General features: G+C 36.7%; 2 protein-coding genes across 3 annotated transcripts in view; both read left to right on the top strand.

Moving 5' to 3' along the window:
• LOC102807339 (FHF complex subunit HOOK interacting protein 2A-like) overlaps positions 1 to 21,538 on the top strand; it is a 58,277-nt gene extending 36,739 nt beyond the window's left edge. Inside the window, exons 11-12 of one of the 2 annotated variants that reach the window (XM_085504564.1) lie at positions 20,469 to 20,556; positions 21,349 to 21,538. In XM_085504564.1, the coding sequence (XP_085360690.1) occupies positions 20,469 to 20,556; positions 21,349 to 21,528 (268 nt within the window). In that variant the 3' untranslated portion in view covers positions 21,529 to 21,538. Of the gene's footprint in view, positions 1 to 20,468; positions 20,557 to 21,238 lie in introns of both variants that reach the window. The other variant, XM_085504565.1, reaches the window with a different exon arrangement.
• A 161-nt stretch (positions 21,539 to 21,699) lies between these two features.
• LOC146738034 (FHF complex subunit HOOK-interacting protein 2B-like) lies at positions 21,700 to 26,081 on the top strand. Its single transcript, XM_085504566.1, has 4 exons — positions 21,700 to 21,822; positions 21,943 to 22,083; positions 22,496 to 22,596; positions 23,276 to 26,081. Exons 2-4 carry the CDS (start codon positions 21,976 to 21,978, stop codon positions 23,382 to 23,384), a joined length of 318 nt encoding a protein of 105 aa, XP_085360692.1. The 5' UTR covers positions 21,700 to 21,822; positions 21,943 to 21,975; the 3' UTR covers positions 23,385 to 26,081.
• The last annotated feature ends 1,491 nt before the right edge of the window (positions 26,082 to 27,572 follow it).

The raw sequence follows: 27,572 nt of genomic DNA, 5'->3' as shown, positions 1-27,572 counted from the left end.
CAAAAGACGCTCATCGCGAAGTGTCTTGTTTTAAAATAAAATACTTGGCCGCAGACGATAAAATTACTACCGATATATAGTGTTTTCCATGTACTTTCCAACAAGCTTGAATTGAAGTTCGAGCTCCCATGGCCAAATTCACAATCACGTTTTTCATTTCTGTTCATCTATTCTACTTCCTGTGTGGGCCCTAATAGACAACACGTGCCTTGGATAAACGACGCGTTAAATTTGAGCTCCGGTAAATTCTATTTTTTTCGTAAAATCTTTTCCCGCGGACGCCAAAATTTAGTTAAATAGTAAGCTGACCTCTTCTACGTCATGCTAGGGTAGGTGCCAATAGCGGCATATCACGGCCAAACCGGCAATCGCCGATTGAATTTGACATGCGTTGCGTTGCTTTGATTTGTGTTGATAGCTCATATTAAGGGATAGGGGATAGTTATATTGTGGCGGGTTGGAAGTTAACGATACTTTGTTCCCCACTACATTGATTCCATCACAATTACTTGTGTATTACACATCACCAATTTAGAAGTTACTGTGTAATTCTGGCCATGTTTTTTTCCTACTTGAGTCGTTATAAATTTTTTTTCGTCCCTCACCCTGCTTTGTAATAACGACCGAACTCATCCGAGAACGTCCGATCATGACTAATTAAATATTCACGTCCAGTAATCCCCCCCCCCCCCATAAACCCGTCAAGTGTTATCTGTTGACCAAATAGTCGGCAGAAGTCATGGTAACAATAGCATCAAGGGGAGTTCACTCTCCTTCTTTTTTTAGCTCCATGCGTCATCACAGCCTTTCAGTTAGCAAGCAGTTTAGGTCACAGTCACTTGGGGGCTGAAAATCAATAAATACTAATTTTCAATAAAAATCATCCGCTATACGTATATAAATAAACGTATATATATACGTATAGCGGATGATTTTTATTGAAAATTAGTATTTATTGATTTTCAGCCCCCAAGTGACTGTGGTTTAGGGTCGGTAAAGATTGTTCCCACGACACTACAGATGTTGGGCAAGATTATTACTTAGTTGATAAATATCCATCGGTCAGCACATCGATTACGAATTTCCGTGATGGAAAGCTTAGTACAGGGCTTTTTCGTCGCTGGTCCACAGGGTTGCATCGACCGTGTGTCCACCATTATTCTATTACCGGATTCGGCTGATCTTATGGAGGATTCGATTTTTTTTTAGAAAAATGTGGACCAAAAGATCGCCCGGGCGATCTTTTGGCAGATATTACGAGGCCCATCTTGTCTAAAAAAAATAACCCTGCGTTGATAGAAATGGTCTAGAAAAAATAATGTTTCCCGTTGACCAAATATAATCATGCAAAGTATAAATTCAAAGTGTTTTAATACATTGGTGAGAGGTCGAATTTTACGTGAACAAGAACATGCACTAAGAAGGAAAAGCAAGTCAAAGTCGAAACGGGGTGCATCATGGACAGGACACAACACACGCTGCGACAACTGAGTGATTAGCGACATAATTTTGGGACGCAATTGAACTTCAAGTACTTCTTTGCGAAACTTGCTGCGCGGTGATGCTGGCATCAAGTGTGTGTTGACCGAAGTTTGACCCCAAGTCACGCGCTGAACTGGTGCGTTACCTTAGCAACCTTTTTCTTTTGCGGTCCGCGCGTCGATCTAGTAATTTTTTTATTATATCCGACGGTACTGTAATTACGCAACTTGTATGCAACTCTATACTGGCTTTGAATATATCAACGTCGTTTACTTAGTGCACTGCTTTTCTAATTACGCAAATTTGTTTACAATATTGTACCAGCTCTGAATATTTCAACTTTGTATTAAATGTATTGCTTTCATGATAATTACGCAAACTCAAGTTAATTTTTGACTCCCGTGTGCGAAGCACAAAAGGGAGTCTTTGCAGTTACCCTGTATGTCTGTCTGTCTGTCTGTCTGTATGTATGTATGTATGTATAATTTGTACTGTATCCGATATTGTTTTATACCTACCTGTACAATTACTTTATATTTCGTTGCATTATCATGTGTAATTAATTTTCATCGTTTTATATTCAAACATATTATATTGTATACTTTTCTGTACTGTATCACTTGTATTCGCCTTTGATTTATACTTACCGCTATATGTCCAATTCTTGTATTTAAACAGTGATTGTTAACTGATTTTTTATTACTCGAGAATAAAAGATTCAAATGTATGTATGTATGTATGTATGTATGTATGTATGTGTGTATGTGTGTATGTGTGTATGTATGTATGTATGTTTGTATGTATGTCACTTTTTTGTTCCACCGTTATCTCAAAAACCACTAATCAAATTTTGGTGAAACTTGGTACATAGATGCTCTGGGATAATGCGCAGAGTTGATTAGGTTTTGGTAAAAATTCATAAATATTAATTACCTAATTTGCATGATAATTAGCTGATTTTTAGCTGTTCCATGACTATTCCACTGATATCTGAAGAACCATTCATTGGATTTTGATGAAACTTGGCACATGGATGCTCTGAACTAGTGCGCAGATTTGATTAGTTTTGGGTAAAAATCTATGAATATTAATTACCTAATTTGCATAATGATTAATCAATTTCCGGCTTTGAATTCCACTGATATCTCAAGTACTAATCATCAAATTTCAATTAAACTTACATAGATGTCATATGACACTGAACTGACCTGATAGTTTTTAGGGTAATGTCAGTACACATTAATTACTTAATTTGCATAATTAATTAATTTTCATCTTTTGATATTTCGAGTAGTAATGATCACGTTTCAATGAAACTTGGTACATAGTTACTTGATGACTGACTGTGCAGACCCCTAATCAGTTTTTGGGTAAATATTTGTGCATATTAATCACCTTAATAGCATAATTAGTTAATTTTCACCTGATACAAATGTATCTCAGGTACTAATCATCACATTTCAATGAGACTTGCGACATAGATTTTCTAGGACTATGCAGAGACCTGATTAATTTTGGGATAAATAATTGTGCATATTAATTACCTAATTTGCATAATTAGTTAATTTTTTCGCTGTTTTATGGCTGTTGCACTGTCTAAAAAACCACTCATTGGATTTTAATGAAACTTTTAAAGGGTACCCATCACATTTCAATGAACCTAGGACTATACACCATGATAGTTTTTGGTAAATATTTATGCTTCTTAATCACCTAATTAACATAATTAATTAATACTGATATCTCAAGTATTGATCATCACATTTGAATAAAACTTGGTACATAAATGCTCTAGGACAATAGACAGACTGATTAATTTTGGGTTAAAATCTGTTTATATTAATTCTCTAATTAGCATAATAATTAATAATTTTTTCGTTCTAATCACGTTTCAATGAAACTTGGTACATTGTGCAGACCTTATTAGTTTTACACTTAAATCTGTTCATATTAGTTATCTTATTTCCATAATTAGTTTTCTGCGTTTCCATCAATATATCAAGTTCAAGTAATTTTGAATTAATTTTTAATGTGTCTCCAATACTCTCAGCACATGGGAGTTCTTTCTAAGCTTTCTTTGATTACTATTGTTAGGGCAATGACTCGGGGTATTGGGTCTGTGAATATTTCAATATTACCGACTTGATAATGCGTTGCATTCGTAATAATTACGCAAACATAAACATTGGCGCATTTAAATCATTAAAAATGATAGTAGTCGGGTATCTACGGAAAGTCGAGAAAATATTTTAAATACTTGTGATTGTTGCTGCCGGTTTGCAACACAGTTAGATATGTGGCGCCCTCTAGTGGCCCTTTCGTTTTGTTCAAAGTTGACCTTTTACCTTTTGAAGATCACAAGTTTTCACGCTACCGCGGCATTTGATTTTGACTCGTCACTAACGCTCAATTCGTCATTCAATTCACGCTATTCCATGGTCAAGACACAAACGTAAGTGTGATCTTATTTCCTGTTACTGTAATAATGACATCGTTCAGAATTACTAATTTTCTGATGAGTGAATTCAGCGAGGTTTCTAAATGCAATTTACACGAGGCGTCGTAGGTCAACATGATGTGGAAAATTCCGTGAAACTTTATGTATTTGTTTTTGATCGATGATTGTGCAACCAATGCCTTAATTAGTGATTTATGCGTGTCTAGTTAATCTGATTCAACGATTTATTGTTATATCTCAAGATTCGCAACCTTATTTCGATTATGTGCAATTTTGTTTCACTCGATGCTTATCACGTGACCGCTATCTCCATGTGTGATGTAATTGACTTGTATCGCAACACCTACTTCTGTATTTTTATTGTTCGCTATTATTGGTCTGTAAGCCGCGAATATTACCAATGTGTGAATCATATTTTATTGTCTAAAATTATGTGTACTTGTATGGTAAACCTCTGGTTTTCGTCTCAGTGAAAAAGTACCTGGGTTATATGGTGTCATCAGATGGCAAGGATGAAGCTGATATGAAGCGACAATTGCGGTGTATTTATGCTAGGGCAAATTTTATTTTACGAAAATTTATAAAAAGTTCAGAGTACGTTAAGTGTTTGTTATTTAGAACGTATTTATACAGTATATATTGTTTGAATGTTTGGTGTGATTATCGTACACAAATTGTGAATACTGTGCGAGTGGCTTATAATAACGCTATAAGATTGGTCTTTAGCCTTAAACGGGCTAGCAGCGCCAGTGGTAATTGCGTGAGTAGAAATATTTTCAACTTTGAATCTCTTCAGCGCAAGGCATTATATAACTTCAGTCAGCGTCTACTTACGAGCGATAATGCTTTAATTCGTACTTGTGTCAACTCTGACAGTTTTTTTCTTATCCAAATTTTGGACTAATCTTAGACGTTGTATTTATTAGTGTTCGTGTTTGTTATGTATTTAATATGGGACTTTTTTGGCCTGAAATAAAGGATTAATAATAATAATTATACTTGTACATTATTTATACCTTTGTAATTTCTTTATTTATTTTCTTTTTTATTCATTTTACAGTTGAAACCATTGTCATTGTCACTGCCAATATTATATTGTACTCAACCTCGTATGTCTACTAGATGTGATTAAAGTGATCAATGCGTTGATAGTTGTGTTTTATCCAATCAATTGTGTCGCGTCAATACTCTCCCTCAACCGAACAGCAGGAGCTGTTACAGTTTCAAGTTTCTTGATGTCATGGATCAACCAGACAATATTTCCGTATCTTCAAGTGCCAGTACGGCATCATCAAAGGCAAGAGCAGCAGCCAAGGGTGCAGCTTTGAAAGTTAGACTGCAAAGACTGGCCCAGACAGAAGCACTCGAACTGGAGGAGCTCAAATTAAAGCAACAAAGGATACGTTTCGAGCAAGAAACCCAGCTTGCCGAGTCAGAGGCGGAAGAACGGGTATATGAAGCCCTAGAGTCAAACCCAGTCGAAGATGTCACAAAGGGAGAGGAGAAGCTGGGATCTCAAGTGCTGTCATTTGAAGACCCATGGTGGTCAGCTCAACCCCCTCAAGGAAATGTGAATCTTCTTTCTCCACTCGGTGTGAATGATGTGACTTTGCCATCCCCAGCACTACCTTTGACAACAGGTCAATCAGGCACTCCTCAGAGCAAACAACAATCCACTCATGTGGAGGAGCAGTTAGTTAACATCAGCCAACAGTCTACCAAGAGTCAGTCTGATCAATCAGCAAATGTGATCACTGAAATGGGCAACATAATGTTCAGAAAAGAGCTATTGAGTTCCAGTCTTCGAACTTTCAATGACAGTGCAACTTCTTACAGGGCCTGGAAGGCATTAATGATGAGCACTATAAGCGAGTTAAATGTACCCCCCTCACAACAGGTAAATCTGATTATGCGATGGTTGGGAAACAGTTCACGAGAACTGGTTACACCACTTCAAAGTGTTTATGTAGACAAACCAATCGAAGCTCTGAAACATATATGGAATCTCCTGGACCAAACATATGGTGCAGTAGAGGTGATTGAACAAGATTTGATGAATCGTCTACAAGAATTTCCAAGGTTCACCATTAAGGAATCAATCAAGCTGCAGCATTTAGATCACCTACTTCTAGAAGTTCTTCACATGAAGGAGTCTGGAAAATATCCTGGTCTTGCCAGCCTTGACTCTGCCCATGGGCTCAATGTAGTTATACAAAAACTACCTCCAAGCCTGAAAGTTTCGTGGATGAAGCATGGTGCTAGTTTCAAGACAAACAACAACGTTTTATTTCCACCATTTGAAGTATTCTACAATTTCATTCATCAAGAATCAGTAATGAGAAATGATCCAAGTTTCTCTGTAATTTCCAATCAACAAAAGGAAAGTGGTAGATCGTTTGCAGTTAGTGTGTCACCTCACATTTCTGAATCAAAACCATTTAGAAGGAACTGTCCCCTGTGTAGTTCTTCACATTGGCTGTCACAGTGCGGGGAATTCAAGGAGAAGTCAGTTGGGGAACGTAGGAGGTTTGTGCAAGAAAAGAAGCTGTGTCGCAATTGCCTCAACCCTGGTCATTTTGTTAGTACTTGCAGAAAGGGAAGTTTTTGCAAGCTGTGTGCTGATAAGCATTCAAGTTTTCTTCATCCAGTTACGACACATCAAACAACCACACCTAGTAATTCGCCAGCATCATCTTCAATTCAAGCTCAAAATCTGAGTGAGTCACATCAGGGTACATCTACAGCCGTTACTTGCAAAAATAGCATCATTGGGTTTGCAGCAGTGCCTGTCAGTGTTAGGTGCTCAGGAGGAAGAAAAACTGTAAAGACATATGCATTCTTGGACAATGGATCAAACATAAGTTTCTGTACTGAATCTCTTGCTCAGAAATTAGGCGTCCAGGGTAAGAAAACCGAAATTGACTTGAAGACAATAGACCGCACATCTACCAATCAACGGAGACTACTAACACTTGAAATCTCCAATTTGAATGGGGATATTGTCGTTATGGCTCCCGAAGTATTTACTATTCCAACTTTGCCAGTGGACAGCCACACAATTGCTAAGCAGGAAGATATCAATAAGTGGCCACATCTTGATGGTGTTCAGGTGACAAATATTAATGAAGAAGTTGGACTATTGATTGGCACTAACATTCCAGAACTGCATCAACCCCTTGAGGTCAAAACATCAACTAATGGTGGTCCCTATGCTACACGAACATTGTGTGGTTGGGTCGTCAATGGTCCATTATATATAGGCCAACAAGAGAACATGTGTAATTTCATTAACTCCAATAGGCAATGCCTAGAGTATCCTTCTCTTGATGAACAATTTAAAACATTTTGTAACATTGACTTCAATGACACTAATATAGGAAAAACTGTGATGTCTCGTGATGACTTGAAGGCTATCAACATCATGAAACGATCAATTTGCTTCGAAGATGGTCATTATCAAGTAGCTATGCCATGGAAGACAGATCCTCAAGTGCTACCCAACAACAAGTCAATGGCCTTGAAAAGGCTGAATTCTCTCAAGGTTCGACTTGAGAAAGACTACATTCTAAAGGTGAAGTACACTAAGTTCATGGAAGGCTTAGTCCAGGACGGCTATGCTAGAAAGGTGTGTTCCGCTGTAGGCCATGAATCAAGGTGGTTTCTACCACATCACCCAGTCATACATCCTCAAAAGCCGGAGAAGGTGCGTATAGTATTTGACTGCTCAGCAAAATACAAAGATGTTTGCCTCAATGACCTTCTTCTACAGGGGCCGGACTTAACCAGTTCCCTAATGGGTGTGTTGATGCGGTTTCGCCTCAGTCAAGTTGCCTTCTCGGCTGATGTTGAGAAAATGTTCTACCAAGTTAGAGTGCCTGAAACTGACTCCCACTACCTAACTTACCTTTGGTGGGAAAATGGTAATCTGAATAATTCTCCACAAGAATATCAAATGCGGGTACATCTTTTTGGTGGACGATCGTCACCAAGTTGTTCCAATTTTGCCCTTAGAAATGTGGCAAAGGACCGTGCAGGAGAACATGAGCAGAATATCACTAATACTATTGAAAACAACTTTTACGTTGACGACTGTCTCAAGTCTTTAGATAGTGAAGATGAGGCGATTAGCACTGCTCTAAATCTTAAGCATCTGCTTGCAAAGGGTGGTTTCAACCTGACCAAGTGGAGTTCAAATTCCGTAAAGTTATTGAATGCCCTTCAACAGGATAAATCAAAGGATCTATCATCTCTGGGAGGTGGTGACTTGCAACGGGCTCTCGGAGTCCAGTGGTTCATCAAGGAAGACAGTCTTGGCTATGTTATCTCTCCAAAAACCAAACCCAGTACACGCAGAGGTATCTTGTCAGTGGTAGCTTCGGTGTATGATCCATTGGGATTGGTATCTCCATTTATACTGAAGGCAAAATTTCTGCTTCGAGAACTGTGCTTACTTAATTGTAAATGGGACCAAGACATTCCTAAGAAAATCGAGATTGAGTGGAACAAATGGCTGTCTGACTTGAGCCATCTGACAACATTGAGAATTCGGCGTAGTTATAAAGAGCCGAAACTTGGAGCGGTTGTGTATCGAGAACTACATCACTTTGGTGATGCATCATCAATGGGTTATGGTGCTGTTTCCTATTTTTGTCAGAAGGACGCAGAAGGTATATTCAGTTGTGCGCTTGTCGCAGCGAAGTCTCGCCTTGCCCCTGTGAAAATGCAGACGATCCCAAGAATGGAGCTCCAGGCTGCAGTCTTGGCATGTCGCTTGGACCAGATGATTCGCGACGAACTTCAGGAGATCAAGATCGATAAATCTATTCTATGGACGGACAGCACATGCGTCTTACGATACATAAATAATGAAACAACACGCTTCAAAACGTTTGTGGGCAATCGCATTGCAACTATCTTGTCTCATACCAGCAAGGATCAATGGCACTACATTCCTTCAATGCAGAACCCAGCAGATCTTGCTTCTCGTGGGATGAGGGCAATGGAATTAATTAAGAGTGATCTGTGGTTCTCTGGACCAGAGTTTTTGAAACAAGACGAAAGTGAATGGCCACAATATCCTGCTGACCTGGGTATCTCTGAAAGGGACCCAGAATTGAAGGCTGTATCTACGGTTTCAGTTAGAAGGGATTGCAGTGTTAGTTACTTAATGAATCACTTCTCCAGCTGGCCAAAACTAATAAAGGTTGTAGCCTGGATACTGAGATGGAAACACATTGTCAAGTCAAAGGGAAAAGGGGTCGCAGGACCAATCTCAGTGGAGGAATGGAAGGGTGCTGAAATTTCTATAGTGAAGTATATCCAGCAACAGTCATATGCAGCTGAAGTTCAGTCCCTGCGCAATGGTCAACAAGTTAATTCAAATAGCCCATTGGTAAAATTTGACCCAATTCTAGTAGAAGGTGTTATGAGAGTTGGTGGCAGACTGAGAAATTCACAAATTAATGAAGATGCAAAACATCAGATAATCTTACCAAAGGGTCATCATGTCACAACACTCATTGTTCGCCACTATCATATTTGTACTGGTCATTCTGGTACAAATCACACTCTTAGTGAAATCAGACAAAGGTTTTGGCCCATTGGTGGGCGTGCAACTGCCAAAGCAACTTCAAGGAACTGTGTTGATTGCCGGAAAAGACATGCTCGACCACCCAATCAGAAGATGGCCGATTTGCCAATAGATAGAGTTACTCCCGCCTTGCCTCCCTTCACTTGTGTAGGCATTGATTGCTTTGGACCCTTCTATGTCAAAAATGGAAGGTCCATGTTGAAGAGATATGGTATAATATTCACCTGCCTTACAACTCGAGCTGTGCATCTCGAGGTAGCTTATTCACTGGACACAAACTCATTTTTGAATGGGTTGCGGCGATTCATAGCTAGACGTGGTAAGCCACAGCTAATTAGGTCCGATAATGGAGGAAATTTTGTGAAAGGTGAAAGGGAACTGCGATTGGCCATAGAGAACTGGAATCAAGAACAAATTCACCAATACTTGCTACAAAATCAGGTTGAGTGGAAATTCAACCCCCCAACAGCATCACATCAAGGTGGTGTATGGGAACGTTGCATCAGAACTGTGCGCAAGGTGTTGAGTACCTTGACAACTGAACAGACCGTCAATGATGAAGTCCTTCACACACTTTTCTGTGAAGTTGAAATGATAGTCAATGGGAGACCTATTACGAGGTTATCAGATGATTCGAAGGATTGTGAAACCCTCACACCAAACCACCTGCTCTTGCTGAGAGCAGGACCGAAACTTCCACCAGGAGTATTTGTCAAGGAGGACTGTTACGTGAGAAAGCGTTGGCGCCAAGCACAATATCTTGCTGATGTGTTTTGGCATCGATGGATAAAAGAGTATTTACCGGCTCTTCAGGAGAGACAAAAATGGCGCAAAGCAAGAGATAATGTCAAGATGGGCGATGTTGTTTTGGTTCATGATCCATCAGCTCCAAGATGTTCATGGCCTCTTGCTCAGGTTGTGGAAGTATTTAGAACCACCTCAGATAATATGGTTCGCTCAGTGAAGTTAAGAACATCAACTGGGATGCTAGTAAGACCAATTACGAAGATTGTGTGCCTTGAAATTTCTGGAAAAGACTAGACATTGAACAGTAGCAATATCTGTGTCTGACAGTATGTCGATTGTTTTTGTGTTCTTGTTTACAGAGGGGCAGAATAATCCCCAGTGTCGACTTGAAGGGTAGTCTACCCCTAATGACAGTCATACTTGTATTTATTGTTTACATTGCTTTGTAATTTAGATAGTAATGTTATAAAGGCTCAATTGTTCGCCTTTAAGGGGCCGGAGTGTTGCTGCCGGTTTGCAACACAGTTAGATATGTGGCGCCCTCTAGTGGCCCTTTCGTTTTGTTCAAAGTTGACCTTTTACCTTTTGAAGATCACAAGTTTTCACGCTACCGCGGCATTTGATTTTGACTCGTCACTAACGCTCAATTCGTCATTCAATTCACGCTATTCCATGGTCAAGACACAAACGTAAGTGTGATCTTATTTCCTGTTACTGTAATAATGACATCGTTCAGAATTACTAATTTTCTGATGAGTGAATTCAGCGAGGTTTCTAAATGCAATTTACACGAGGCGTCGTAGGTCAACATGATGTGGAAAATTCCGTGAAACTTTATGTATTTGTTTTTGATCGATGATTGTGCAACCAATGCCTTAATTAGTGATTTATGCGTGTCTAGTTAATCTGATTCAACGATTTATTGTTATATCTCAAGATTCGCAACCTTATTTCGATTATGTGCAATTTTGTTTCACTCGATGCTTATCACGTGACCGCTATCTCCATGTGTGATGTAATTGACTTGTATCGCAACACCTACTTCTGTATTTTTATTGTTCGCTATTATTGGTCTGTAAGCCGCGAATATTACCAATGTGTGAATCATATTTTATTGTCTAAAATTATGTATTTACATTATACTTGTACATTATTTATACCTTTGTAATTTCTTTATTTATTTTCTTTTTTATTCATTTTACAGTTGAAACCATTGTCATTGTCACTGCCAATATTATATTGTACTCAACCTCGTATGTCTACTAGATGTGATTAAAGTAATCAATGCGTTGATAGTTGTGTTTTATCCAATCAATTGTGTCGCGTCAATACTCTCCCTCAACCGAACAGCAGGAGCTGTTACAGTGATTCACCAATGTTCCAATGGTAATTTTTTTATTCGAAATGAAGTGAACATGTAATATAAACCATACCATGCGTCAAGTTAAATTTTACTATAATATAATAAACTCTGGACAGCGCACTTCGATCGCAATATTCACGTACATTTCGACTGAACTCTGATAACCACGCGTTTGAGTTCACGCACTGATATTTAAATTCGGGCCACCCAGCTTGACGCAAATCAATATAGTTACTTGTCATGTGTTCAAAAAATCTTTCAACTCTCACAAATACCATGAACGCGAAGAACTAACTGGGGGTTAACTGAAAGAGAACGTCTTTTTTGGAGAAAAACACGTCAGTACAAGATTATGTGTAGAAGGTTAGCTTTATAGAACATACATGACGTAACGTACGTAAATCAATAGTTACTTGTCATGTGTTCAAAAAATCTTTCAAGTCTCACAAATACCATGAACGGGAAGAGCTAACTGGGGGTTAACTGAAAGAGAACGTCTTTTTTGGAGAAAAAACACGTCAGTACAATATTATGTGTAGAAGGTTAGCTTTATAGAACATACATGACGTAACGTACGTAAATCAATATAGTTACTTGTCATGTGTTCAAAAAATCTTTCAACTCTCACAAATACCATGAACGGGAAGAGCTAACTGGGGGTTAACTGAAAGAGAACGTCTTTTTTGGAGAAAAAACACGTCAGTACAAGATTATGTGTACAAGGTTAGCTTTATAGAACGTACATAACCGCTTAACTGTGTTTTTTAATAATCATGTCGCATGTGAAACGCAGGAGACATTTTAGTTCGCCCATTTCTTGTTTACCGACATTTTGTCTGGAATGCGATACAGACAAAAATTAAGCATTACTGATAACAACCAAGAGGCTCGAACCAGGAAGGCTTGGATATTTTAAACTTCGTAAATAGCATTCTTTTCAAGCGTAGACTTTATTCGAGTGTAATAATACGCAACAACAATTTATTTACAGCATTGGTTTTATTGAAGTTTTTAATGCTTTTCAACTTCACAGTGAATTTTTTTAGCGTCATATTTGAAATAGCGCGCTCGATACAAGATGTCAGACGGGAAAATTGGGGTCTGTAAAAATGTTTGTTGGTTCAGTCAGGCAATGTGTGGACCAAAACATCGCTCACTATTTGAAACGTCGCCCATGGGCGGTGTATCACATTTCAATGAACCTAGGACTATACACCATGATAGTTTTTGGTAAATATTTATGCTTCTTAATCACCTAATTAACATAATTAATTAATACTGATGTCTCAAGTATTGATCATCACATTTGAATAAAACTTGGTACATAAATGCTCTAGGACAATAGACAGACTGATTAATTTTGGGTTAAAATCTGTTTATATTAATTCTCTAATTAGCATAATAATTAATAATTTTTTTCGTTCTAATCACGTTTCAATGAAACTTGGTACATTGTGTAGACCTTATTAGTTTTACACTTAAATCTGTTCATATTATAGTTACCTTATTTCCATAATTAGTTTTCTGCGTTTCCATCAATATATCAAGTTCAAGTAATTTTGAATTAATTTTTAATGTGTCTCCAATACTCTCAGCACACGGGAGTTCTTTCTAAGCTTTCTTTGATTACTATTGTTAGGGCAATGACTCGGGGTATTGGGTCTGTGAATATTTCAATATTACCGACTTGATAATGCGTCGCATTCGTAATAATTACGCAAACATAAACATTGGCGCATTTAAATCATTAAAAATGATAGTAGTCGGGTATCTACGGAAAGTCGAGAAAATATTTTAAATACTTGTGATTCACCAATGTTCCAATGGTGATTTTTTTATTCGAAATGAAGTGATGCCGCACGTAATTCAAACGCGTGGTTAAAAAAAACTAATTATTATGAAAGCAATACATTACGAAGTTGAAATATTCAGAGCCGGTACAATATTGTAAACAAATTTGCGTAATTAGAAAAGCAGTGCACTAAGTAAACGACGTTGATATATTCAAAGCCAATACAGAGTTGCATACAAGTTGCGTAATTACAGTACCTTCGGATATGTTAACAATTTTACTAGATTGACGCGCGGGGCACGAAAGAAAAAAGGTTGCTAAGGTAACGCGCCAGTTCAGTGCGTGACTTGGGGTCAAACTTCGGCCAACACACACTTGATGTCAGCTTCGCCGCGCAGCAAGTTTCGCAAAGAAGTACTTGAAGTTCAATTGCGTCCCAAAATGATGTCGCTGATCACTCAGTTGTCGCAGCGTGTGTTGTGTCATGTCCATGATGCACCCCGTTTCGACTTTGACTTGCTTTTCCTTCTTAGTGCATGTTCTTGTTCACGTAAAATTCGACCTCTCACTAATGTATTGAAACACTTTGAATTTATACTTTGCGTGATTATATTTGGTCAACGCGAAACATTATTTTTTCTAAACATTTTTTGACATCATTCTTATCAACGCAGGGTTATTTTTCCAGACAAGATGGACTTCCTAATATCTGCCATAACATCGCCCGGGCGATGCCTAGAAAAATAAAAAAAAAGGCAGTGCAGCCAGACGGCTACTTTGTAGCCACGTGCTCATCATTTGTTTGTGTACCTTTGCCATTTCACTGTTTCATTTCAAGTGTAATGTCATGAATTTGTTTTTGCGTATCTGTTAACCGACTTAATTAGTTGATTATTAGCGAATTGCTGTGTTATGTCTGTCATCGTTCAGGCCGAATTGAAGTTTTGAACGGAACTTGGCTCAGTGATTTGGAACTAATTACCAGATAACCGTCGCGATTCTGACAGTTTATATCCATAGTTATTAATGTAGTGAACGATTAATCAAAAGATATGACGTATTCAGTACTTAGTGTGATTGGCTTTATGATTGAAGGTTACGCCCTAGAGTCTTTTTACTGTTTTGTAATTGGTTAGAGTTTTGAAAATGAATAAAGAGAGTTTGAGTTGGTCTTGGGGAGCACAGCACGATAGACGCAGAAGTAGAGAGAGTGCAGTCCTGGGCAGTCGAGAGTCCAGTCCAGGGGCGAGCCTTGAGGCAGTCCAGTCTTGGGCGAGTCTTGGTTCAGCCTTGCGAGAGTCTTGGGGACTTTTCCCCAGGGCGCTGTGTCTTATAGAGTGCTCGAAAGACCGACTAAGACGAGAGCTGAAACGTATTTCGTTGTGTGTACCTTATTTGACTGTAAAGTTAAAGTGACTTTCCCGATCCCGTATCTCAAGGGGACGAGATAGAGACGAGACGAGTTTCCCCCCTGACACGTGTGGAGAACCCCGAGAGAAGAGAATTTACCCCGTGACAGTAACATGGTGCGTGGTCCTTGACGCAGTGCGTGTTCTCTGCCCGACTATACGCCATGAATTTTTACGGTAGTTGCTTTTGGATAATCCATAGATTAACCATGGTTGAAATCCATGCATATTAATTACCAACATAAAGTAACTAGTCATGTGTCCTTCTAATGCATAACTGTAATGTAATAAGCACTGCTGCAGATAGTAACATACAATTAGTGTTATAATGAAGGTATCTGACAATGTGTTATGACTAATGTACCAGATAACTATATGGTCATGTGATCTCAATAATATCCATAACTGTAATGTAATAAGCACTGCTGCAGATCTGACAATGTGTTATGACTAATGTACCAGATAACTGTATGGTCATGTGATCTCAATAATATGCATAACTGTAATGTAATAAGCACTGCTGCAGATCTGACAATGTGTTATGACTAATGTACCAGATAACTATATGGTCATGTGATCTCAATAATATGCATAACTGTAATGTAATAAGCACTGCTGCAGATCTGAAAATGTGTTATGACTAATGTACCAGATAACTATATGGTCATGTGATCTCAATAATATGCATAACTGTAATGTAATAAGCACTGCTGCAGATAGTAACATACAATTAGTGTTATAATGAAGGTATCTGACAATGTGTTATGACTAATGTACCAGATAACTATATGGTCATGTGATCTCAATAATATGCATAACTGTAATGTAATAAGCACTGCTGCAGATAGTAACATACAATTAGTGTTATAATGAAGGTATCTGACAATGTGTTATGACTAATGTACCAGATAACTGTATGGTCATGTGATCTCAATAATATGCATAACTGTAATGTAATAAGCACTGCTGCAGATCTGACAATGTGTTATGACTAATGTACCAGATAACTATATGGTCATGTGATCTCAATAATATGCATAACTGTAATGTAATAAGCACTGCTGCAGATCTGACAATGTGTTGTGACTAATGTACCAGATAACTATATGGTCATGTGATCTCAATAATATGCATAACTGTAATGTAATAAGCACTGCTGCAGATCTGACAATGTGTTATGACTAATGTACCAGATAACTGTATGGTCATGTGATCTCAATAATATGCATAACTGTAATGTAATAAGCACTGCTGCAGATAGTAACATACAATTAGTGTTATAATGAAGGTATCTGACAATGTGTTATGACTAATGTACCAGATAACTGTATGGTCATGTGATCTCAATAATATGCATAACTGTAATGTAATAAGCACTGCTGCAGATAGTAACATACAATTAGTGTTATAATGAAGGTATCTGACAATGTGTTATGACTAATGTACCAGATAACTATATGGTCATGTGATCTCAATAATATGCATAACTGTAATGTAATAAGCACTGCTGCAGATCTGACAATGTGTTATGACTAATGTACCAGATAACTGTATGGTCATGTGATCTCAATAATATGCATAACTGTAATGTAATAAGCACTGCTGCAGATCTGACAATGTGTTATGACTAATGTACCAGATAACTGTATGGTCATGTGATCTCAATAATATGCATAACTGTAATGTAATAAGCACTGCTGCAGATCTGACAATGTGTTATGACTAATGTACCAGATAACTGTATGGTCATGTGATCTCAATAATATGCATAACTGTAATGTAATAAGCACTGCTGCAGATCTGACAATGTGTTATGACTAATGTACCAGATAACTGTATGGTCATGTGATCTCAATAATATGCATAACTGTAATGTAATAAGCACTGCTGCAGATCTGACAATGTGTTATGACTAATGTACCAGATAACTGTATGGTCATGTGATCTCAATAATATGCATAACTGTAATGTAATAAGCACTGCTGCAGATAGTAACATACAATTAGTGTTATAATGAAGGTATCTGACAATGTGTTATGACTAATGTACCAGATAACTATATGGTCATGTGATCTCAATAATATGCATAACTGTAATGTAATAAGCACTGCTGCAGATCTGACAATGTGTTATGACTAATGTACCAGATAACTGTATGGTCATGTGATCTCAATAATATGCATAACTGTAATGTAATAAGCACTGCTGCAGATCTGACAATGTGTTATGACTAATGTACCAGATAACTATATGGTCATGTGATCTCAATAATATGCATAACTGTAATGTAATAAGCACTGCTGCAGATCTGACAATGTGTTATGACTAATGTACCAGATAACTATATGGTCATGTGATCTCAATAATATGCATAACTGTAATGTAATAAGCACTGCTGCAGATAGTAACATACAATTAGTGTCATAATGAAGGTATCTGACAATGTGTTATGACTAATGTACCAGATAACTATATGGTCATGTGATCTCAATAATATGCATAACTGTAATATAATAAGCACTGCTGCAGATCTGACAATGTGTTATGACTAATGTACCAGATAACTATATGGTCATGTGATCTCAATAATATGCATAACTGTAATGTAATAAGCACTGCTGCAGATCTGACAATGTGTTATGACTAATGTACCAGATAACTATATGGTCATGTGATCTCAATAATATGCATAACTGTAATGTAATAAGCACTGCTGCAGATCTGAAAATGTGTTATGACTAATGTACCAGATAACTATATGGTCATGTGATCTCAATAATATGCATAACTGTAATGTAATAAGCACTGCTGCAGATCTGAAAATGTGTTATGACTAATGTACCAGATAACTATATGGTCATGTGATCTCATTACTATGCATAACTGTAATGTAATAAGCACTGCTGCAGATCTGACAATGTGTTATGACTAATGTACCAGATAACTGTATGGTCATGTGATCTCATTACTATGCATAACTGTAATGTAATAAGCACTGCTGCAGATCTGACAATGTGTTATGACTAATGTACCAGATAACTGTATGGTCATGTGATCTCATTACTATGCATAACTGTAATGTAATAAGCACTGCTGCAGATCTGACAATGTGTTATGACTAATGTACCAGATAACTGTATGGTCATGTGATCTCATTACTATGCATAACTGTAATGTAATAAGCACTGCTGCAGATCTGACAATGTGTTATGACTAATGTACCAGATAACTGTATGGTCATGTGATCTCATTACTATGTATAACTGTAATGTAATAAGCACTGCTGCAGATCTGACAATGTGTTATGACTAATGTACCAGATAACTGTATGGTCATGTGATCTCATTACTATGCATAACTGTAATGTAATAAGCACTGCTGCAGATCTGACAATGTGTTATGACTAATGTACCAGATAACTGTATGGTCATGTGATCTCATTACTATGCATAACTGTAATGTAATAAGCACTGCTGCAGATCTGACAATGTGTTATGACTAATGTACCAGATAACTGTATGGTCATGTGATCTCAATAATATGCATAACTGTAATGTAATAAGCACTGCTGCAGATAGTAACATACAATTAGTGTTATAATGAAGGTATCTGACAATGTGTTATGACTAATGTACCAGATAACTATATGGTCATGTGATCTCAATAATATGCATAACTGTAATGTAATAAGCACTGCTGCAGATCTGACAATGTGTTATGACTAATGTACCAGATAACTGTATGGTCTTGTGATCTCAATAATATGCATAACTGTAATGTAATAAGCACTGCTGCAGATCTGACAATGTGTTATGACTAATGTACCAGATAACTGTATGGTCATGTGATCTCAATAATATGCATAACTGTAATGTAATAAGCACTGCTGCAGATCTGACAATGTGTTATGACTAATGTACCAGATAACTGTATGGTCATGTGATCTCAATAATATGCATAACTGTAATGTAATAAGCACTGCTGCAGATCTGACAATGTGTTATGACTAATGTACCAGATAACTGTATGGTCATGTGATCTCAATAATATGCATAACTGTAATGTAATAAGCACTGCTGCAGATCTGACAATGTGTTATGACTAATGTACCAGATAACTGTATGGTCATGTGATCTCAATAATATGCATAACTGTAATGTAATAAGCACTGCTGCAGATAGTAACATACAATTAGTGTTATAATGAAGGTATCTGACAATGTGTTATGACTAATGTACCAGATAACTGTATGGTCATGTGATCTCAATAATATGCATAACTGTAATGTAATAAGCACTGCTGCAGATCTGACAATGTGTTATGACTAATGTACCAGATAACTGTATGGTCATGTGATCTCAATAATATGCATAACTGTAATGTAATAAGCACTGCTGCAGATAGTAACATACAATTAGTGTTATAATGAAGGTATCTGACAATGTGTTATGACTAATGTACCAGATAACTATATGGTCATGTGATCTCAATAATATGCATAACTGTAATGTAATAAGCACTGCTGCAGATCTGACAATGTGTTATGACTAATGTACCAGATAACTGTATGGTCATGTGATCTCAATAATATGCATAACTGTAATGTAATAAGCACTGCTGCAGATCTGACAATGTGTTATGACTAATGTACCAGATAACTGTATGGTCATGTGATCTCATTACTATGCATAACTGTAATGTAATAAGCACTGCTGCAGATCTGACAATGTGTTATGACTAATGTACCAGATAACTGTATGGTCATGTGATCTCATTAATATGCAGAACTGTAATGTAATAAGCACTGCTGCAGATCTGACAATGTGTTATGACTAATGTACCAGATAACTGTATGGTCATGTGATCTCATTAATATGCATAACTGTAGTATCCTAAGTACTATTGCAGAGAGGGACATGCAACTAGTGCTATAATTTTGTTGTCTGACAAGATATATGACGAAGAAAATATCATTAAATATTTATAATTGTTAAACCAGTTTTATTTTTAAATGTTTTATTTGCTCTATTAGAAGCACCTTACTGTAAATACATGTATAAAAGGCTAAGACAAGTCTATGGTCAAAATACGACATATTTCAATGATTTTGCATGCAATAAACACAATTTTTGCTTTATGTGTATTGAATATGTGCATCTAATATACTAATAAATACAAGATTCCTTATTTGTACTTCATGCCTCCAATACCGTCAGCACACAGAAGTTTTTTCTATTAGTTTCAACAGTCGGCCGACTGGTGGCGATTTTGTTCCAAAGAATGCAGTTCCGGATTCTCAACTTTATCATGCCTGGACCAGTCAAGTTCAAACTACACATGTACATCAGAAATCACTTTTTGTCTCGATCTAATCCAAAATGGCTGACTAGCAGTCATCTTGTTTAAACAAATTCAGTTCCACATATCTCATACATGCCTGAACCAATCAAGTTCAAACTTCACACATACTAGTACATCACATCATCTATCAGGTTGTATATTCTTAAATTAATATAATAAATTTTCAGTATCCATGAACAAACATATCCTAGCTATGTAGAAAAAAGCAACATCTTCCCTAAATTACATTCTTATTACTAATTATGTTTAATTGTTTTTCTTTGTAGTTATCTCAGTTTAGTACCAGAATATGCTAAATCATCTTCTGCTGGTGACAGTGGATACGATACCTATCTTAGAGATGCACACAGACAGGTAAGCAATACCAGAATTAGTACCAAAATAGTACCAGAATTAGTACCAGAATTTGTACCAGAATTAGTACCAGAGTAGTACCAAAATTAGTATCAAAATTAGTACCAAAAGTAGTACCAGAATTAGTACCAGAGTACTACCAAAATTAGTACCAGAGTAGTACCAGAATTAGTACCAGAGTACCGGTAGTACAGAATTAGTACCAGAGTAGTACCAGAATTAGTACCAGAGTAGTACCAGAATTAGTACCAGAGTACCGGTAGTACCAGAGTAGTACCAGAATTAGGACCAGATGTAGTACCAGATTTAGTACCAGAATATGCTAAAAATTGATAACCAGAGTGCAAAAATGTCACTTCTTTCTAATATTTGGTGTGCATGTGTCTTGCAGAAAACATCTGCAGTTTCCTATTTTTGATGTTGGTTCAAATATACTGTTACTGTTTATTAAATAAATGTGATGTGCAGGTTCATTTGGTTCACACTTACCTGCATTCAGGTTTGTTTTAATGTTGTATATACAATGTGTCAATATCAACTCAATAATTTTCATATTTACCAAGATAGATTCAGATTTTTAAGGAAATACAGCAGAGGTATTTCAACCAACATCTCATTTGTTGTACCACAGAATATCAATCACTTCACCATCAGTGCCTGATTTTCTTCTCTGTTATTGTAGTTTAGGGAGTGTTCTGTACAATGTTTACGATGGGAGTGGCCTACATATCCCAAACCAGTGGACAAAATAGATTACAGTCATGCATTCTATGTTCTTCTCTGTTATTGTAGTTTAGGGAGTGTTCTGTGCAATGTTTACGATGGGAGTGGCCTACATATCCCAAACCAGTGGACAAAATAGATTACAGTCATGCATTCTATGTTCTTCTCTGTTATTGTAGTTTAGGGAGTGTTTTGTGCAATGTTTACGATGGGAGTGGCCTACATATCCCAAACCAGTGGACAAAATAGATTACAGTCATGCATTCTATGTTCTTCTCTGTTATTGTAGTTTAGGGAGTGTTCTGTGCAATGTTTACGATGGGAGTGGCCTACATATCCCAAACCAGTGGACAAAATAGATTACAGTCATGCATTCTATGTTCTTCTCTGTTATTGTAGTTTAGGGAGTGTTCTGTGCAATGTTTACGATGGGAGTGGCCTACATATCCCAAACCAGTGGACAAAATAGATTACAGTCATGCATTCTATGAAGGCGTATTCCTTAAGGTGCTTTTTGATAAACTCTCTCAATTGCTGGATCAGGTGAGCGATCTTTTCATGTTTACAAAAACAAAACAAAAAAATATAAATTATAAATATCTTACTACTGAAAAATATTATGGAATTATTCTCTAAATTTGTTTTTGAATTTTTTCTGATCAGCCATATGAAGTCAATCTACAATTGACATCGGTGATGGCTAAACTGGCTCAGTTTCCACATCCGCATACACATGAATTTATGCTGGATCCGTATCTACGCCTAGAACCAGGATGTCGGTCATTGTATACAGTCTTATGTAGAGTAAGTATGGAATCATGAATGAATGTGAAAACCATAGAATTTAGTATTCCATAAAACCTCTATGGATGTATCTGGTAGTGAAAACCATAGAATTTAGTATTCCATAAAACCTCTATGGATGTACCTGGTAGTGAAAACCATAGAATTTAGTATTCCATAAAACCTCTATGAATGTACCTGGTAGTGAAAACCATAGAATTTAGTCTTCCATAACACCTCTATGGATGTACCTGGTAGTGAAAACCATAGAATTTAGTCTTCCATAAAACCTCTATGGATGTATCTGGTAGTGAAAACCATAAAATTAATATTTGATAAAAACCTGTGTTAAGCTTTTTGGGTTGGTCATGAACAAATAATGAGATATGCTCAATATTTGACTGTTGTGATTTAATATAACTTTATTTCACAGTTGGTGTCTGACCTGAAGTCCAGAGTGAAAGCCATGCCACATTTCCAAATACAATGTATACAAGTACGTAAACAGCTGACTGAGATGACGGAAGAAGAAAGGTAAAGTGTTTGTAGGTTACTCTAAAGAAACTAGCAATTCATGTGAAACACAACGTGAACCAACTATGATACCACATGCTCTGTGATAGGAGAAACTAAATGGTGTATTTGATGACTTACTCAGACAACAACAATTGTTATTTGGACTGTTTTAGTGATTATACCATGACTAGCTATGTGATAGGAGAAACAAAATGGTGTATTTGATGACTTACTCAGACAACAACATTGTTATTTGGACTGTTTTAGTGATTATAGCATAACTAGCTATGAGATAGGAGAAACAAAATGGTGTATTTGATGACTTACTTAGACAACAACATTGTTATTTGGACTGTTTTAGTGATTATACCATGACTAGCTATGAGATAGGAGGAACAAAATGGTGTATTTGATGACTTACTCAGACAACAACATTGTTATTTGGACTGTTTTAGTGATTATACCATGACTAGCTATGAGATAGAAGGAACAAAATGGTGTATTTGATGACTTACTCAGACAACAACATTGTTATTTGGACTGTTTTAGTGATTATACCATGACTAACTATGTAATAGGAGAAACAAAAATATCATATGATACTGAAACATGTTCATTAAAACTATTTTCATGGTTCAGATTGTTCAAATAATTCTGACCACCAACAGTAACTAAAATTTTACTTCTACTTTGACAGTTCATCATACATTGAACTCATGGAAGGAGTTATCGTGTTAGAAGAATTCTGTAAGGAGCTGGCAGCAATAGCATTTGTAAAAGCCCATGCTGAAAGTGGAAGGATATAAAACACAGCTGAGTGACTTGGTTCTGTATACATCCTGCAATACTGAATGCTGTTGGTTTGTGGAAGGATATAAAACACAGCTGAATGACTCGGTGCTGTATTCATTCTGCAATACCGAAAGCTGTTAGTTTGTGGAAGGATATAAAACACAGCTGAGTGACTCAGTTCTGTATTCATTCTGCAATACTGAAAGCTGTTAGTTTGTGGAAGGATATAAAAAACAGCTGAGTGACTCAGTTCTGTATTCATTCTGCAATACTGAAAGCTGTTAGTTTGTGGAAGGATATAAAACACAGCTGAGTGACTCGGTGCTGTATTCATTCTGCAATACCGAAAGCTGTTAGTTTGTGGAAAGATATAAAACACAGCTGAGTGACTCAGTTCTGTATTCATTCTGCAATACCGAAAGCTGTTAGTTTGTGAAAGGATATAAAACACAGCTGAGTGACTCGGTGCTGTATTCATTCTGCAATACTGAAAGCTGTTAGTTTGTGGAAGGATATAAAACACAGCTGAGTGACTCTGTGCTGTATTCATTCTGCAATACTGAAAGCTGTTAGTTTGTGGAAGGATATAAAACACAGCTGAGTGACTCGGTGCTGTATTCATTCTGCAATACCGAAAGCTGTTAGTTTGTGGAAGGATATAAAACACAGCTGAGTGACTCGGTGCTGTATTCATTCTGCAATACCGAAAGCTGTTAGTTTGTGGAAGGATATAAAACACAGCTGAGTGACTCAGTTCTGTATTCATTCTGCAATACTGAAAGCTGTTAGTTTGTGGAAGGATATAAAAAACAGCTGAGTGACTCAGTTCTGTATTCATTCTGCAATACTGAAAGCTGTTAGTTTGTGGAAGGATATAAAACACAGCTGAGTGACTCGGTGCTGTATTCATTCTGCAATACCGAAAGCTGTTAGTTTGTGGAAAGATATAAAACACAGCTGAGTGACTCAGTTCTGTATTCATTCTGCAATACCGAAAGCTGTTAGTTTGTGAAAGGATATAAAACACAGCTGAGTGACTCGGTGCTGTATTCATTCTGCAATACTGAAAGCTGTTAGTTTGTGGAAGGATATAAAACACAGCTGAGTGACTCGGTGCTGTATTCATTCTGCAATACTGAAAGCTGTTAGTTTGTGGAAGGATATAAAACACAGCCGAGTGACTCGGTGCTGTATTCATTCTGCAATACCGAAAGCTGTTAGTTTGTGGAAGGATATAAAACACAGCTGAGTGACTCGGTGCTGTATTCATTCTGCAATACCGAAAGCTGTTAGTTTGTGGAAGGATATAAAACACAGCTGAGTGACTCGGTGCTGTATTCATTCTCCAATACCGAAAGCTGTTAGTTTGTGGAAGGATATAAAACACAGCTGAGTGACTCGGTGCTGTATTCATTCTGCAATACCGAAAGCTGTTAGTTTGTGGAAGGATATAAAACACAGCTGAGTGACTCGGTGCTGTATACATTCTGCAATACCGAGTGCTGTTAGTTTGTGCAATATTTGGCAACCTTTCTATTTCTATACAAAATAGACACAAACAAAATTTCGAATAAACTTTGTATTTTTCCCTGATGCTGAAAATGGCATATTGTGTTAGTTTAGTCCTAGAAAAAAAACATTTGAGACAATCCTGAAAAATCAAAAACTCTCCAACATTGTGGCATTAAATAACTATTCATTGTGTAGGTTTTATTTTACTTCTATTTTAATGTATTATAATTCTGCTGCAGACTATGCTGCTCTGAGGTATACAGTGAATTCATTAGAATCAAAGAAAATAAGATTTGTGGCCTCTTGTTCACTTTAATAGATTAAACATTGTATTTCTTTACAATTTCCTTTCTGGGCAGTTGTTTTAAAATTTTTTTTAATAATTCCAGATTTGCTATGATGTACCATTTTACATGCAGTATGCAGGCAGTGCTTTTTAATTTACCTAACCAATACATTTTAGTTTTCATTTTTATGCAATCTTGCCATGTATATATTGTTTGTAAGGGTACTAAAATAATGTCTTCAGCAATATGTGATAAGACTAGTATTTCCAAATTTTATTTGTACCATATTAAGTGGGGTATAATACATTTATAATTACACAATTGAAATGCAAGAGTATTTACTTCCTTCTTTATCATAGCTGTAGAGTTTTGTAAATAGTTATGTTGATGCTATCATTTTGACAGTGAGTTGAGATTTCAGGTTCCTGCATTGCAGGCCGATAAATTTGTTTACCCAACAACAGGCTTCCATAAAGACCTGATAAAACAGAGACTGATTATGAATTATTTTTGGATGCTATTACTGTCAAAGTACATGATTTTTGGCAAATGCTTTACCTGTGTTATTCCACAGTTCTAACCATAAACTCAGTTTTACAGTCCGTTGGATGGTACAACCATGAGATTAAAATGTAAATTGCAGAGTTGATGAAAGATGTTCACTATCTATACATTGTTTATAGATAGATAGGTCAATTGCATTGAGGTGGCATGGATACTGAATAAAACACATGTGGAAGAACCATCAGAATATTACTGGGTCATATACAGCTTTGAGTCTTGTAATTTTCTTTAGATTATCTGCTATGAACTTATTTATTGTTGTATTCAAAACAAATTGCAGTTATTAATGGAATTGCGTAATGAGCATATAGTACTATTTTCATATTAAATACGATTTCCAACACTTAAGTTGTCTCGTTGGTCACTTTCATGTTAATGTATGCTGCCCTCTGTAGTTGGATATTCTCATTTAGGGTCTAAATTCTTGAGGGCGCTGTGCAAACTGAATCACACTCGGCAAAACAGACCTACCAAGAAAAGCTTGTTCTGGACACACAATTGTTAATCCATATAACATACTTGTAACAGAAAGAAGCCAGAATTTATTATTTCAATCTCGCATAACTGATATTCCATGTTGGGGGATCCAGTTTACGTCTGGCCTGTAAATTCATTGGGTATTACAAAATGAAACAATCTTAAAAAAAGTGAAAGTGTACTATTTCAATTTATTGCACAGAGTACTGGAATACAATGATGTACAGTGGTAAGTTTAATAATTACACATATCATCAAAGCTTAATTACAAATCTGGAATGGACGCAAGTAACAAGAATACATGCACTGAGAACAGGAACAACTTTATGCCCCTTTTGTCTAAATTCCATATTCCCAACTTTGAAGCTGGGTGGACACGCTAAACATTAAGTTACACAATGCAGTAAATATTTCAAACTGGTCCAAGAACATGCAAACTTTTGTCCCATGATGCACTGTTTTAAAGGGTAAATCATAGGGAGTTTGTTTTTTTGGTCTGTGCACAGTTCAATACTTATATTTTCACTTACAGTATATCACTATACAAGTCTTGTAATTCTAGGTGACTAGTTACCTTGTCATTGGAATGATACAAGATAGTGTTTTGTGTCACAACTCTGGATATTTTCATTCCAAATTTCTTTGCTTTGATAACAGGGAATGTATATTACATAGACTTGTTATGTTTTCCCTTATGAATGCCAGTGTCAACTTTTGTCACCTTTAAAAAAAATAAACATTTTTCAAAGCAACATGTAATTATGTCCATTATATCAAACCTGTAGAAAAATGATGACATGAAAGATTGAGTTACTTTGACATGAACCAATACCTGGTTGAGTTTTCCTAGCAGATTTCTATCAATATAGTTTTTGTAGTATTTCCATGTACTAGTGAAAATTCACTTCAATTCCATACAGAGGACGAGGACATTTCAGTTGTTTAATCATTCAGTAAGATATAATTAAAAAAAAAGTAAGTTGTGACTGATGTTTTTTTCAAATGTTAGAACTGAAGACAAGTTTGTAAACATATTGACCTTAATTCTATCCCACACAATATGGTAATCAACATAACACTTAGTATGATTTCGGAGTCAACCCACACTCAGCATTTACTGAAAGGTTAAAAAGAACAGGACTTTACAGGTATCATGCATAAACCAAACACACTAAAGAATACATGCAAGTGTATTTACTGTAAACATCAAAGGTAAGAAAATGTTGTTCCATATGACGTCTCTTGGTGTGTCGTGTCGTGTTTCATATGTAAGTGTCCAGTTCCATTCTCCCATCAAACTTTTCCCAGTAGTTTATGTAGGTAGGGACTACTGTAAGTTGTTCTTGTTTGAAATTTGGCAGA

Source organism: Saccoglossus kowalevskii, chromosome 10, assembly GCF_978046115.1.
Source record: "Saccoglossus kowalevskii chromosome 10, keSacKowa6.1, whole genome shotgun sequence".
In the NCBI taxonomy this organism is placed as follows: Eukaryota; Metazoa; Hemichordata; class Enteropneusta; family Harrimaniidae; genus Saccoglossus; species Saccoglossus kowalevskii.
The sequence above is the reverse complement of the archived record's forward strand: the minus strand, read 5'-3'. Positions and strand labels throughout refer to the sequence as shown.

Coding starts and splice junctions, on each gene's coding strand:
- LOC146738034 (XM_085504566.1), top strand. CDS start 21,976: ATGGCTAAACTGGCTCAGTTTCCACATCCGCATACACATGAATTTATG. Junction 22,084..22,495: donor TGTATACAGTCTTATGTAGA/GTAAGTATGGAA, acceptor TTTATTTCACAG/TTGGTGTCTGACCTGAAGTC. Junction 22,597..23,275: donor GAGATGACGGAAGAAGAAAG/GTAAAGTGTTTG, acceptor CTACTTTGACAG/TTCATCATACATTGAACTCA.